The 16,704-nt window shown below is 36.9% G+C and overlaps 1 protein-coding gene across 1 annotated transcript in view; it reads left to right on the top strand.

Annotated features, from left to right (window-relative positions):
* The window catches only part of LOC139151593 (trinucleotide repeat-containing gene 6C protein-like), a 109,369-nt gene that overhangs the window by 17,328 nt on the left and 75,337 nt on the right, over positions 1-16,704 (top strand). Inside the window, 1 exon segment of the mRNA XM_070724501.1 lies at positions 9,314-9,378. Coding sequence (XP_070580602.1) covers positions 9,314-9,378 — 65 coding nt within the window.

The following is a 16,704-nucleotide window of genomic DNA, read 5'->3' as shown; positions in this document are numbered from 1 at the left end:
AATATGACACCACACACCGGATCACATACCGGGTCAAAGCACTATCGATTCACCGTGTCTCGCCATGTATTCGGAGGAATGTGAGGGGGTTAGGGGTCACTAAAAAATTGAAAACTTCAGGGGGCATTACTCAAAATGTGGCGGGGTAACTCAATTTCTTTGTGCGAAATAAATTGAAACACATCTGAGATTGCACATTTGCACACATCCATTTCTCAAAATTTTCACTGCGAGAGGGGGAGGACCCCCCTCTCGTGCTCTCCCCCTTGGGTCTTCTAACAGTTTTACTGGGTAAAAGACAAAATTTAAATTGAAAATATTAAGAAACCTCTCGGATTGCACTTCACTGCATCGTGGCGCACATCAATTTCTCAAAATTTTCACAGGATCGAGACAAAACTGAACTGTTGTGAATTCATCCTTTATTATCACAGAAACATGTTTTAATGTACCTCAGTTCAATGACCATTTTGACAGATAAACATACCATATTCCGGCTTTTTATTAGAAGCTGGCAGCTGGAGAAATGACGCAAGAAGCTAGGTCACAGCTTTTCCGTTCCTGTATATTCATTTGTCTTCAGTCTCTGGCAAACAGAACTGTTTTTCACAAATGATAACCCCCCTTTGTTAGACGAAAAAAATTGATGACCCCCCCCCCCTCCCCCGCTAAAAAATAACCAAAACCCATATGTCAAATTTACCCGCACGGTTTGGATTTTAACTCCGGTACGCGGCACACTTGATTCGTGTAGCAGAGATGCCAGTGCACAAACTTCTCAGCCACATCCATGCAAACGTCTGTTAATTAGGACGACTGTAAGGCAATTTTTAACTTCATTTCCATAGACAACTTATGTCCATGGACATTGTATAAAGTAAACTTTATTGGAGTGGTTCGCCAAAGGCAGCCCTTCGGTTAAGACGGTCATGGGCCATTACGTAAAGTCAACTTTATTCTCATGGGCAACCAAAGGTGGCCCGCTGGTAAAAAGAGGGTCGATCATGGCCATTGCACGAAGTAAACTTTACTGAACATGCAGGGCCGCTGAAGGCGTCCGGCCGTTAAGATGGTCATGGGTATTACAATAAAGTCAATTTATTGTAGTGGGCCGCCGCAGGCGGCCCGCCGGTATAGAGGGTCGATCATGGCCATTGCATGAAGTAAACCTAATTAGAGTGGGCCGCCAAAGGCGTCTGCCCGTTAAGAGGATCATGGGTAATACAGGTATAGGATTTTGCCAGTCTCCCCCCGGTCGTAAAAACTGAACGGTCCCTTAGGTCTGTTTTTGTTCGGTCCTCTTCTCACTAGTAACGGACCATTCTCTACATCAGATTTTAATCAGTGTGCCTCCCACAGCCACAACAACCCTAAGTCTTTGACTTTGGACTGCCAAAATGCCATAGGCAAACCGGTGGTTTTGCCCCGAGTCGGAGAGCGTGCAGCACAGTCACCTTTGGTCGGAATATTCCACTCGGCGTCTATGCCCTCATAGACGTGTGTACATATGCCTGAGAAGGAGATGTACACACGTCTATGGGGGCATAGACGCTGAGCGGAATAGACCGACCATAGGTGACTGTAGGTGTGCGTGCAGTTTCTCCGCCGATATTTAGTAACCACACAGCCCTGAGCCTTTGACTTTGGACTTTGAAAGTGCGTAGACATTTACAACGTTAAACCGCTGGTTGCGCCTCCGAATGAGAGTGTGCAGTTTCTCCGCCGAGAACAGGCGATATTTAGTACAAACTTGTAATCGATCTCCGTTTTCGAGCACGCTCTACTTGTCTAGATCCACGATGTGCTAAGCTTTGCTTTTAAACACACGTAAAGCCCACTTTTCTCACTGTATGCGGTGTAACTTGCTGATGTCCGCCGCCATAGCTGTCTCGTGCTGCTAACTCCAGAGCGCCCTCAGTGTTAACAGGGAGATATGGACATAAGCAGTGTTTTAATGAACATAAAAATTGTTCAATGAACAAACAAATGACCTTCATGAACATAAGCATGAAAGTTTGAATAACAGCATGGTTTTTATGAACATAAACATACAATTTAAGAATATAAACATACAATTTAAGAACATAAACATGGTTTTTATGAACATGAACATACAATTTAAGAACATAAACATGGTTTTTATGAACATAAATGTACAATTTAAGAATATAAATATACATTTTAAGAACATGAACATGGTTTTTATGAACATGAACATACAATTTAAGAACATAAACATGGTTTTTATGAACATAAACGTACAATTTAAGAATATAAACATACATTTTAAGAACATGAACATGGTTTTTATGAACATGAATATACATTTTAAGAACATAAACATGAAAACTTAGAACACACAAATGTGTTTTTTGAATTTTGCAACACTTGGCTTGCCATAGCGAACCTTTTAGGTTTACCCTGGAACATTTTGAGATTTTTCAAATGTGTTAAAGACATCAGATGCTCCACTCTGTCTTTCACACATACACTGTACGTAATGAAGAAATTTGTGAATGTTAAATTTTAACATAAAAATTTCAACACTGTGAAGAGGGAAAATTTGAGTATGTTTAAAAACATTGCAGAGTGTCAAGTTTCTCACAATGGTCTCATGTATGAGAAGTCACTGTTTATCACAAGATGAATGATTTTCCATTTCAAATAAAAATGAATTTTGGTTTGTTTATATTTTCGTCAGTGATAAATTTGTGACCTTTGTTTGCAGAGATTTCATTTGGTATACAATTATTTCCTTCAAATTCAAGCATGCTCATTTAAAAAAATACTGTCTAGTAACCTTTCTGCAGTTTATGTCAGGGAAGGCTGGAATTATAAATCTCCTGCTGTGGAGGTCAGCTCAGTGTCATCTCTGTGTTGTTGGGATAACCCAAGAGGACATGATCAACATACCAGTGTCTAGTCATTTATCTACCTCACTGTTCAGATGACCTTTGACCCCTCCAAAGTGAGCGTGAACTTTATACCAGCACAGCTCCCATAGTCAACTCTGTTGCTATTGTGCAGGACAAATGTTGACCCAAGTTAACCTTTGTATGCACTTGACCTATATTGCAAAGAATTTATTTGTTGAAAGGCATTGTTGAGATGCTTTTGGCAGTCAATGTGTAATATTTTTAGGTTTGTTTGATGTCAGTCTTTTATTGAATTTTTGCATCTTGCCATATCACATGAATGAGGAATATGTTTGTTTAGGGGCCGTCGATAATAAAAACTGACGCACGACAAACGTAATTCTTTCGTTTAGGGGGGGAGGGGGTAAAAGCTCATTTCGTTTTGTGTGCGTCAAAATCGCATAAGGATTTTCTATTGTTTTCGAAGTGCGACTTTGCGGCGAGATTGCAAAACTACCTTCGCGTTCATCGAGAACAATGACCACAAAATACGGAGACAGAAAAGACGACAAAAAGACATGAATGTGAAATAAAAACTTCTATGTTTTTTCAACGTGAAACATGTATGTGAAACATTTTCCTACATGCATGCGAAATACATTAAAAATGTTCTGTCTTAAAAACTGAAACGCGTAAAGTGGAGGTTTATTAATTAATGTGCCCTTCCGGTATTTTTTCTTGGGCGTGCGTATCGAAGAGGTGCGTGTGGGTTTGTCAGAAACGGCATCATAATACGAAATTGATTTCGCATAAGAACTTTCGTTTTGAGGGGGGAGGGAGGGGGTTTCAAGTAAAACGAAGAAATTACGTTTCTTGTGCGTCAGCTTTTATTATCGACGGCCCCTTATTAGGCCCAGGTATTTATCAGGATGGATTGAGAAACAACTTTGAGATACTAACCTTTGAGCGCCAAAGTCAATTTTTGTCGCCTTTATAAAATATGCCCCTGTCAAATTTTGTCAGAGTTATGCCCATGAAATGTGATGTCCATTTGGTCAAAAATTGTCAAAAAATTTACAGAAAAATTTATATTAACTGGTAAAGTGTTGCAGTAAAATTTTGGTGGGAAAAATTGCAGCACCCAAAGGGTCAAAGAGGAGGACACAATAAAAGAAAGATCATAGACTTTCAGTTCACATGATTGAGACATGAAAAGATGGCTTACATCACAAGCTGGACTGCATGTTTTGATAAGATCAGTCCTTCGTCAGCTGTAGATGGTCTTGTATCAGAGTACTCTCAACAGAACATTCAAAGCAAATACCACACACTTCGTAATTTGGCCTTTTTAGGCATGTACTTGTGTAAATCAATATCAATAAGAACACAAAGTGCCACATACTACCATGCGGTAGGTTGGGTGAAGGGATGGGTTTATAAAATAATATAATCAAACTTTGATTTAGTGCATGTGCCTTCACAAAATTTCTCTTAATGTGAGATAATGGTATCAGTAAGGATAGTTTTATAAAATTCATCTAAATGTGATGGGTATTTAGAAAAAATTGGTCATAAGGTAGTGCCCAAGTTAAATACATAAATGGGTTTAGTGGTAATTTTCAATTTTATTTTATCAGTATGCTTGCGTAGAATAGTAAAATCACTCGGCAAAAAAAGAAAACCTGTTCTGCTTGTAGGGGAAGAGATCTAGTGAAATTGTAATTGACATTTCCTGTTGGAGTCAAAATATATCAAGCGATGTGTCCAACGGCCTGAAGGATCGTGAAAACATATCCCTCATGTTACGTAGGTGCACCACATCTGCTGTCTCTCTGAAATACCAAGGTTGCCCATTCAACAGTGAGGTGTACATGTAGCTTATAACATTGTTGGTAAAGTGTATGGAACATGTAGACGTTTGGTGGACATTTGCAGTTGTTTATTTATGGTTTAGTAAGTATATATGGTGTGTATAGTTCAGTATTTTTGACAGGGGAATATGAAACACCCTCCAGGCGATGGCAATGTTCAACCTCATACTCATGCATCATATTAAATCAAGTGTCGGCTATGGTGGTCAAATATTGGACAAGGCACTGCAAGCTAGGCTTCCCATAGATTGAAAACCAATCCAACCTACAATTTAACTTTGCTGCAGACAGCATAAATTGTGTAAAGGGAGACCGGTTACAGAAATGCTGCTTTTAAAGGCTGGCCACAGACATCTATGGCATCTTTGAATGGTGGTGTCTGTGATTCAGTAACGTTATTTATACACAGCAGTTTCTCTAAATATAGTAGTAGAATGTTGTTATGTACAATGGGCGTGATAAAAATGAATTTAGTTAGATATATGAATCATAAAGCAATCCCAACAATGCTTTTGTTCATAGTATTCTCTTTAGCATACCATACAATCAATTCATATTATTATTACATATTTATATTCAGTATAACTTGATCTACTTTACTTTACTCTACTTGATCTATCTTGAGGTTATGTTTATCAGTGGCCGCCTTGTTTTCATCTCTCATATCAAGTTAGGTAATACCACTGCACTTTGAAATTAATGGAAAGACTTAAAGTTTTGATGAAACTTTTCTCAAGGAAACCTGTAAACCATTTCTTTTTGAAATCAAGTATAAAAATCAGGGTTAACCTGGAAATTTTGGTGGAGAAAAAAACCGCCAATCTCTACTGACTTTTCAAATTCAAAATGGTCACCACCCATGTTAACACTATGGAGGAAAATTAAACTTTTAATTTTCATGAAAACAAGCCAGTGAAAACTTCATTTTCTCCAAGAGCTTAAAAATGAACCTATATATATATATATATATATATATATATATATATATATATATATATATATATATATATATATATATATATATATATTATATAAGAAGTTCAGCTCATTCATGTTTGGTCTGACTGTAATCCATACATGTACACTATAGGCTGTGGTACTATAAATGAGTATAAGATTGTTCAATCGTAAAAAAAATTAAAATTATGTGAACTACTATAAAGTGTTTTCCATTTTGCAGACAGTTTATTACTGACAAATCACATGTCTCTGTTGCCAATGCAGAGGCAGTAAAATTGCTATTTATATAAATTTACAACTGAAAAAAATTTAATGTAAAACCTGTGGATGATGTATTGCTTCAACTGTGTCATATGATAGCCAGTTCTGTTCTTATCATATGGTTGTGTAAACAACTTTATTTTTTACTTGTTTACAATAAGAACAGATAGAAAAATGATTGAGGTTTAATGCGTGTTGTCGTTGTGTGAAATATATTGTATTTAGATGTACCATTTAGAAGATCTGGTCTGCTGAGTTGACAATGCTCAAGAAAAAACCTGATTTATTTAAACTGTGCAAGCAGAGACAGGCTGGTATAGCCAGCCCTTGGTAATAGGCACCATATCATACTGGTTGTAAATTCGAAATGTCTGTCAATATTCGGTTTTGTGTGCAGTGCGACAGTTAAAGTTCTCAGAGTCCTGTGACTTTTGAGTGTGATAATATGATTGACAATACTTTAAAAATGTTTTCATCAAGATTTGTCCTCTGTAAAAGAACAATAGCTGTAATATTTGATGAGTTTTTTCATGACATTTGTTCTGCAAAACAAGTTTATGTTCTTATTTGCCTTCCTAAAGTAATTCAAATACAATGTATTGACCTCACCAACACCAATTGTTTGCATCACCGTCCCTCCACCGTGTTTGCATGTTATTGTCGATGAATGAATTCTAGTCCAGACCAGAATATAATTATTAGCAATATCATAGGACATTATAGGCATAAGGACAGCGCAAGTTTACATGTAGCACCTAGCATCACAACGAAACTTTTTCAGTCGGACAAGAAAGTTTATTAGGCAGTTACTGTAAACTACTTCAACAGTTATGCAACCATGCAACCATGCAGGAAGTTGAATTCCTACAGAATATCCTTTGATGTCCCAGTAATGATATTGTGTGTACACACTAAACCTTAGACTTAGTCTCAGAAAAGTTCTCTGACAAGTGTACTGAAACGAATCCACACATTTCTCCTTGTAGATCTATCACATCTGAAAACGGGGAATTCATGCTTAGTCTTGGAGAGGTTCTGCAGATTAGACAGGGTTAGAGTCTGGGCTCTGTTGAGACAAACAAAAGAATTCCTCCCAGGCCGTAATAATCCTCTTTGTATTCACACTGTGGCTATTTTGTATGGTCATCTTGCCAGTACCAATAAATGTTTATTTGATGGGTCACCTATTCTATTCCATTGTAGCTTGGGTGTACTGTTGTATTTTGCAAAATACCAAAATGAAAACAGGCTGGCTACTAAAAGTAGTTTCATGAATGCATAATATGGAAAGCGCTTTCATGATACGGCAAAAGAAAGTGAATTCCTGCCATATTTATTATTTGAATTATACATTTTTTTTGATGAAAAGGATCATAGAACCCTTCATAACCTTTTTTTTGTGTGTCATTTCATGCCTTTATTTCAACTACATATGCATCACTTCCAAATGGAGACAGGAATTTGTTCATAGAAGTTTTATAATCTGTGTATGCGTTGCATAGGAAGAATGTTGTTTTTGTTGAGAGGTAAACTTTAGGCTCCAGGCTCTGTAATGCCATGTAAAATCACCATTTACATGTACCATGGTGATTTTTAAACTTATGCAAAATTAGTGAGTAATAGCTTTTGCATTTGTTGACCTACTTTATTGTTTCATCCGTGCTATACTTAAAATTTTTTTATGATTTGATTCCTGCTTTTACACGTTAACTGTGGTGAATGGGATGATGCCCATTAAATGTCTGCAATTTATTTGCAATTTATTGTGACATTTGTTTGTCAATATTCATAGATTTAGGGTTCACCGCTAAAACCAAAAGCTTACAAGCACGAAAATTCGACCTTGACCCATGGAGTACAGATAATGAAATTCTACACATGGTGCCGTATTGTCGTTGCAATTGCACAGATATTTTTCGATAACTTGATTATTTCTGCTGTGACTTTCCAGCAGTCCAGCAGAAATTAGCCATCAGAATTGTTTTCTTTCCGATATTTGAAGATTCAGGGAGCAGTCAGTCATGGCAGTAGCAAAAGACAGCAAAAATATCAATATGTGGTATTTAGTTTCCAACCTGTATCTCAGGTGAAATACCGGTACAGTCAACAAGGTCAAGATCAAAGTCATGTGCGAATTCTCTGCCATTCTTTTTTTCTTCTCCTAACCATCTATAAGACTCAACAGGTATATTTTGCAAAAAACAAAAGGGTTCACTGCCAATCGAAAGCATAACATTCTCAAAAGCAACAAAGTTAACTAAAAGACAATTTGTGGCAATATTGATCAAGAGAAGTTGTCACCTTGACAATGTAAAATGCAATATTTATGACCGTAGCTAATCCAAAAAGTCCTTGGTACTATGAACATCTAATCTGATATGTGGTCAAGCAAAGCATTGAAGAGGAAGATAGTTGTTTTGTCAGACAGGAATTCCTCACATTCCAGTACTAATCATGCATCTTAAATTTTATCTTGAAGGACATGATTGTTGTTACAGAAAAGGACCATTGGTTTGATTACCCCATGTGCCCAACCAGCCTCTTTTGGCAATCCATCTGCACATTCAAACGCAAAGACTTGTAATATTTTCATACATACATACATACTTTAGTTCCACAGTATGGAAATCTTTCTGATAAATACAGTGACTCTGCTTTTTATTTGCACAATTTCTCTAATGTGTCAGTCACCCATTTGGCGCCAAATTGTGGTACATCCGTGTTGTTTTCTATATAAAACATAGTTGGTTTTCTATAGAGGGCATTTTCATGAAAGGGATAAAGAGATCCTCAAAGGTTTGTCAACTACCTGTAAGCCATTGAAGAAGTGTGCAACATTAATTATTACAATGAGCATCTGTAAGTCTCAGTCTCTGTCTAATTGAATTAAATAAATCTTGGCAATAGAGGGCGCTGTTTATAAAACATGAAAGAACATCATTTGAGGTATAATAGCAAAATTTATGCACATGTCTGAAGGGATCAAACTGAAGGGTCTTTGGACCACAGAATTCGTTTCTTGTAATATGAATATTTGCCATTCAAGTGGTCTGATGCACCAGTTATTAATTAGCGAAGGTCCATGATAAAACTGTACTTGGAGGACCACTAACCTATGCGGGAAGTCTAGTGATGATACCTGAATTGTAGTCCTCAGAATACCTAAGATTATTATGGAAACATGGTCAAAAATATTCTGCAATACATCAGCTTGATTGGTTTTTGCAAATGTTGTTTTTTAGTCATTTTATACTGCAATGTTATGAGAGGATGAACTTGTGTTTTTATGATATTAAGCTTGAAATTTTACAAGATAAATGTTTTTTACAGATACCATACTTATTGTATTCATTTGATTTTTTCCAGTCGATATCACCCGAGCGTACGGACGTTTAGCTCTGCAATATCACCCTGACCAGTCAGATAATAAGGTATGTACCATTCAGCTGTTCATTGTCATGTATGTATGTGCCTATGATATCATCACAAGCCAGAGAGTAAGTAAGGACAAGCTTGTCTTGTCCAACATTTCTGTGAAGTGTTTGTCAAGCGTGGTGCTCGCAATTACTGAAAGCCAGAATTTAGGTAAGTGCTCTCGAAATAGCCACCATCAGATGGAGAGGGGGAATGTGATGCAGAGTTTGGGAAGAGGACTCCAAGATCAAGCTGTTTTCTACTTCATGTGACTTTTGCTGATAAATCAACGATGGAAACTGCCTAACACACAGAAAGGTCGATAAACTGACAGAGAATAAAGATGTATGCTGTTCAAATATTGCCTACTTGAGTGTGAATATTTGGTAGTAGTGATCAGAAAATATGCCCTGATTCACAAATATTGTGTATTCTGCCATGCTAAGTAGCCTGATAATGGTGGTTACTTGAATTACATACCAGTCAGACTCTAGCACAGTGTTGTGCCCTTGAGCGAGGCATTTTACTTGTTGCTTCATTAGGTAAAGGACACCAGATACCTCGTCCTGTAATTGAGTATCTGCCTGTTGTACAGTGGATTGAATTAAAAAAATGAATAAGATAACATGCAGTGCCTAGCCAATCAGATTTACGTTCAAGCAATATCATATGAACATTGACTTGTTAGGTGATGAGTTTTTTATAAAGTACTTATCTGTCAGGTAACATGCAGTGCTTAGCCAATCAGATCTACGTCCAAGCAGTACCATGTGGATATTGACCTGTCAGGTGATGAGACTGAAAGTGTGTAGTAGTCAGATAACATGCAGTGCCTAGCCAATCAGACCTCCGTTCAAGCAATACCATGTGAATATTGACCTGTCAGGTGATGAGATTGAAAGTGTGTACCAGTCAGGTAACATGCAGTGCCTAGCCGATCAGACCTCCGTTCAAGCAATACCGTGTGAATATTGACCTGTCAGGTGATGAGATTGAAAGTACTAGTCAGATAATATGCAGTGTCTAGCCAATCAGACCCACGTTCAAGCAATACCATGTGAATATTGACCTGTTAGGTGATGAGGTTGAAAGTGTACACCAGTCAGGTAATATGCAGGGAGTCACCAATGATATTTATATTTATAATTGTAATTCATTGTCCAATGACAAAGTCTTGGTATGATAACATTGGGTCATTACAGAGAGTTCTCCATATGTTTTGAAGTTAAGTACTCTATTTTTGCAATAACTTCACCTTAAGAACAACTACAATCACAGTGATGATGTAGTCCCTTGGAGCATTGAGAGATACTTCAATTGTACGTGTATATCATTGCAAGATGCAGTTGCATTTTTGTACCAGTGTATCTCCTGATATACAAAACTTTAGTACATGCCCCGTATTTATTAACATAACCAAAGTTTGTGCTGACTCAGTACTTTTGGTGTTTATCAATACACCGGCAGTATCTCCTGACTCTGTCCTCGTAAGATTTCAGTAAATCTCACTGATATTACATACTACCAGTCCCCTGCTGTCTGTCTATTATCTTGCTGTCATTGTTCAATTATTACTCAGTTACACATAAAGTTAGATTTGGCACACCTCCAGTGTGAATACCAGGATTTTATTGCGCAATGATATGGTCGACTTATGGTGAACCTGTGACCTCAGTGTGAATCAATAAAAGAAATTGAGTTTTGATGTTTCATTTGCTGATAAAAAGTTATCAGCATGTGATTATGACAAATAGAATTCTGTAGTTCTGTTCTGCAGAATGAACAATCAAAACAGGCCAGGAGGAGCTGATCTCTGTCTTTTCTCAGCAACCACTGGAACATTCTCTGATATATATGTTGTCAACTTTTGTCTGATGACCACAATCGTCCAACTGTTTATTTGAAATTTCTTTTTCCCTTTATATAAAAATCGATTGAAGTGCAAGTTCCAAACTACCACCATAGTGTGTGCAATTTTAATGTTTCAAGAATAAAGATCCACACTCTGAAGTAGCAATGGGTGTTGAGCTGATGATTTTGCCAATGAAATGGAATGTGTAGTGTGATCACTTAAGTCACACAAGTTATCAGGAACTCTAAACGCCCCCCCCCCCCCGACTGATTTACATAACAATGGAGTTGTCATCATTCCAAATACCAGTTTATGTGCTGATGTCTAGACCTCTTTAGTGATGTTTGGAGAATTGATGATGTTGAAAGTTTGGGAGTTGTCACCAAACTGTCACCAGCTCTGCCTCTCATCGGGGTCTGATAGCAAACCAACCCATACATGTTCGTATTTGCCATGCTGCCATGTATAACAGCAGCTGGGTCACAATGGATCATTGAACACAAAGGAAAAAAACATGAAAATCTAAAATTGGAGATATGTGGATTTAGAAATGTAAACAAGTGCAGAGTGCATGCAGTACAGCACAATTACAATCCACCAGTGACCTTATATTTATTAACATAACACATATCATACTGTAATGGTTGTCCGGTGAGTGAGCAATTCCCAGATACCCCAGCCTTAGTGTGGACACGTCAGAGTATAATAACACCGCTTGACCTCTTTTTCAACCAGGAAGAGATGTCCATTTGGCTATGTGTCCAGTGTTGAATTCTCTAGTTTACCTGTTGATCTCAGTGAACTTTTTCAGCACGGCTAAAATAAATTCATAACCACACATTTCTACCATGCCAAATCCCTAAATTTATTCAGACTTTGAAACCATCAAAAGTACAGGTGTGAATATTGCTTGTTTGCTTGTACTACTAAAATAATCAACAACTAGGGCACATTCAAACAGCATGTGAGAATATAAAGTGTACCGATGACACGTCACTGTGACCTCATTATGCCCAGGTGTACTTCCTCACCTTTGGCGTTGAGGGCGCTACACTGATAATAAGTAAATAGACCAATTTTAACTTTGCAAAGAAAAATCATGATTTTGTCCTGAAAGAAGTCTTTGCTATTTAAATAAACTAAACTAAGCAAGGATAGTTTTCTGGTCGTTCATTATCTATGACAACGTGTTAATAAGGATAATTAGTTTTCCTAATTTTGTTACCTCGGATCTTTTTAGAAAGCTTTTATATATCCTATGTAATGTTGATGACGATGCCATCTGTCAGTTTAAAAATGTAAAAGTAAGCGCCCAATTGCAAACAAGGATGTATTATAGCAAGAGAGGACCGAAAACAATCTATTGATTAAGGTATTTTTCTGACAAACAGTTTGTTGTATATATTATGCTGAGATAAGAATCATCATATATTCTCCACAGTATATTTTGACTGAACTGCAAAAAAATTCCATGTATTAGACTTCAAAATATTGTTTAAGAAAAAACTTGTGTTTATGAATATTTCTGTGTATATGTACAAACTGTGTAATGAGTTTTGAGATGATATATTGTCAATGTGTGCGTCACCAGTGAGCAGAAAAGTGCCTCTTGGCCATTTAGTAATATGAAAAAAAGATATGATTACTGTTATATTTGTCAGAATGTCGGTTTGATACACTGTGGATAATCTGTGGAAATGTGGAATATTTTGTAAGGTTGTTCTCTTTTATCTGTTGGGCAACATGCACAGTATCGTCAGTGATGTCCTCATTTTTGTAAAGGCAGATTTCTAAAAGGGCAGCTAATAAGTTTTCTCAAAATGAAGGAATGATATGCCGTAATTTTCATGTTCTTTTTCAAATTGTGTCTTGGGTAATGAAAGTTGCTATTGGGAGTTAGAAATGAGAATACAGTAGGTGGTCCTTGTAATTGGAAGGGTTGTGGTCTGTGTGACAAGAGAGGTGCCATACAGACTGCTGAAAGCAAGCTCTGCTTTTCAGCACCATGCAGGATTGTCTGTATGTTAATGAGATGGATGGACCACCATCAGTTTGTGTGTGTGTGTGTGTGAGAGAGAGAGAGAGAGAGAGAGAGAGAGAGAGAGAGAGAGAGAGAGAGAGAGAGAGAGAAAGAGAGAGAGAGAGAGAGAGAGAGAGAGAGAGAGAGTGTCAAAGTCTTTGGTCTTGTTGACAAAATACAAAATACAAAATATAAATGCATTTGTACAGCCTTTTGGCATGAAGATGTTGGTAGTGCTGTGATCAAATCACAGTGTATGTCCACCAAAAAGAGAGAGAGAGAGAGAGAGAGAGAGAGAGAGAGAGAGAGAGAGAGAGAGAGAGAGAGAGAGAGAGAGAGAGAGAGAGAGAGACAGACAGACAGACAGACAGACAGAGACAGAGATACAGAGAGAGACTGATTTTTTGAGATGATGTTTTGACTTTGACACAAGAGTGTCACCCATTCAGTCAAATTTGATTGGTTGAAAGCCATACAGATTGACAGGTAGTGCCCTTGTCGGGATAACCTTGGCCTGACAACTGCTTCATTCTCACCACAGTTCACAGCATGACTCCCCATCTTTTATTTATCTACCAGCATTTGCCTCTGTTTCAAGGCTTTCTGGAACGTTTGCGATAATTATATCATTCAGTCACATCACAAAGGGAATTGAAAACTCAAAATTTATAGGTCTGCTTAAAGTCTTTGTGTTGTGTAGCTTGTGGATACAGATTTTTGTCATTTTTGGAGATATTCATGAATATTACATATTTAAAAAAGTATTTGGAAAAGCATTGGATAACTAAACAGTATATTCTAAAAGATTTTTTTTAGTATTTTATTTTTTTTGTGCGACTCTATTGTAGGAGTGCTTTTGTCAGTAACTTTGAAAAGAAAAGCAATCTCACAAAAACATTCATTTTTAAAATAGATTTTCTGTGTTTGCACTTTGATATATGATATAAACCCCCATAATCATACAAATTAAACTCCAGACGAATTTGTAAATAAATTCACTATGAAAGTCCTAGTTTAGGCTTATTGATAAAGCTTCCATATATTTTATGACAACGTGGTATTATTGTAATGGCAGTCTGGCATTTGTAACAAAATGTTCTTTTTTTAGAAAAAAGCAATTTGCACTACCTCTTAGTTGCAAATTATGTCTGCTTGAATTACATGCCAATAACATCCTTGAAAATTAGCCGAGTTGCAATTGATATGAAGAAGCTGTCAAAGGAAAAGCACACATCCTTCTTACATTATTGTTCATGTTTATGTGCATGTAAATGTATACTGGTATTGTTAAACAAAATAATTATTGCAGGTATAATTTTTGAAGGTGTTGAAGCAGAAATGGATATCTCATTATCTGTATGTTTGTGTTCTGTATTGGTGCATTTTCTGTGTACATTTGTATGAGTGTTTGTGTGCATGATACAAAAACAAATCTCTCCTGCGTCTTAGGACATCCAGTGATTTATTTTTTGCCCTCCACTTTGAAAAATATATTACCCATTGCATTTTGATGATAGAAATGTGAAAATGGTAATTTGTTTTGTAAGAGCTATGGTAATTTGTTTTCTTTGACATCGGAATTTCAACACATGTTCGACTCGGATTGTCGTAAGAATTCTAGAAGTAATAAATTACAGCAGATTGGAAAAAGTATGACCCAAGGTAAGACTAGACGCAGAGACAGGAAGGGCCCCAGCTTCAGCGGAATCTCTTACACAATTGTTAAGCCTGGCTTTTCCTGTACAGACACAGAGAGAGAGGCCCAAGGCAATCCAGACAAATTTGTAAACCAATACTTTGACTTTCAACCAGCCAAATGAGAAAAATTGGACTAATAATATTTGTGGTATATGTTCTGTTTTCCTTAAACACCTGATTGCTTGTTTGACTACTGTCTCTCCCGTTGATTTGTGATTAATTAATAACAATGGTTTTATTCGTTTACACATTTAACATGTTACTGGCCGCATGCAGTGTTCACATTATAGATGCCCTCTTATCTACAGCAGCTGTAATAATAATAATAATAACAATAATAATAATAATAATAATAACAATAATAATAATAATAATAATCTTTACTGCCTTCAAACCTGTTGGTGTTGTTCTGAGAAAGTTCGCAGGAAAAACATGACATTTAAGTTTTCTGATTTCGCTTGTAGCAAATGTTATTCCTGTCAAATATATGTCTTTCCTTTTATAAATGTTTTTATTAAATAGCTATATCCCGTTTCTCTGCAGTAAATCTCCCTTTGACATATTGAGGTTCAAGAAACACAAATTCAACAAGAGTAAATTATTGACAGTGTACAGCAGTTCAAGACTGTTTTGACAGATCTTTACTTTAATTAATGAACAGTGTCCAGGGCTGACTACCTCAACAAAATATTGTTATCCTTTTTCCAGGCAGGCGTGTGTGATTGATCATAGTCAAATCAAAATGTATTTGTCGGGCAAGGCATGTTGTTGATTTGTGCTCCCGTTGAGACTTTTTCTTCACCAAAAAAAAGAGATGAAACTGGTTCAACCAAAAGATTGAATGGTGTGACTTCATGAAACTGAAGTAGGCTCATATGATCTTGGCAAGTCTGAGGGTGAATGTGTACGTGTTTTTGAGTGTCAAGCAGCAAGAAAAGCAAGACTTGCCACAATAGATTGAGTCTACAGGGGCTTTCACTGATGTGAAAAAAAGTCATCTTTATTTGTTCACAGTCCACTTTCTCCTCAGTGGTTTGTATCCAGGGAGATGAAGAGCCATTGCCAAGGCAACCAGAACCGATTTCTATCCGGGGGTATCTCGGCAGAAAGTCTTTTTATTTTATAGGATATATTTTCAAAATGTGTCTGGGGGTGTGGTTTTTTGTTCAGGGAAAGGGGATTCAGAAAAAAAACATATCGTTGTGTGAAATATTTTACATTCCCTTTCCAATTTAGTGTCATTTCACATCATTAGTAGTGTATGATTACTTCAGATTTTTTTTGAGTAGGGATGATTATATTGCGGCTCTTTCTCATCTCACGGAAACAACAAATTCGAGTTTTTAAAACTGGCAATGGAATATAGCAAGACATCTGTGATGTTTGCATCACCCATCTCAACTCAGAGTGCTCATCCTCTTCTGGCATTGTGAAATTCATGAGAATCTTGTCTCCTCCCAAAGGCACCCCCTTCCTCAAAATATTGCAAATTTTAATAAATAAAAAGGAGCCAATTTTAGTAAGTTCCATTGTAACATTTTGAAATTGTTTGACAAATCACTGATCACTGATGGACATCAAATGGTATCGTATGTTAACACTGAAATGGAACTTCAGTTTTGATGTAAAATTTTACCACTGCTCTTGCATTCATTTTCGGAGATACTGAACCCGCAAGCAACTCCTCAGGGGAGAGGAAATTATATATAACGAGGCACTGGTAAAATTGAGCATTTGGACCAGCTAATTTTTTTCCTTTTCAAAATGGAAAAT

Source organism: Ptychodera flava, chromosome 15 (genome assembly GCF_041260155.1).
Source record: "Ptychodera flava strain L36383 chromosome 15, AS_Pfla_20210202, whole genome shotgun sequence".
Lineage (NCBI taxonomy): Eukaryota > Metazoa > Hemichordata > Enteropneusta > Ptychoderidae > Ptychodera > Ptychodera flava.
This window is presented reverse-complemented; position numbering and strand designations above follow the sequence as displayed.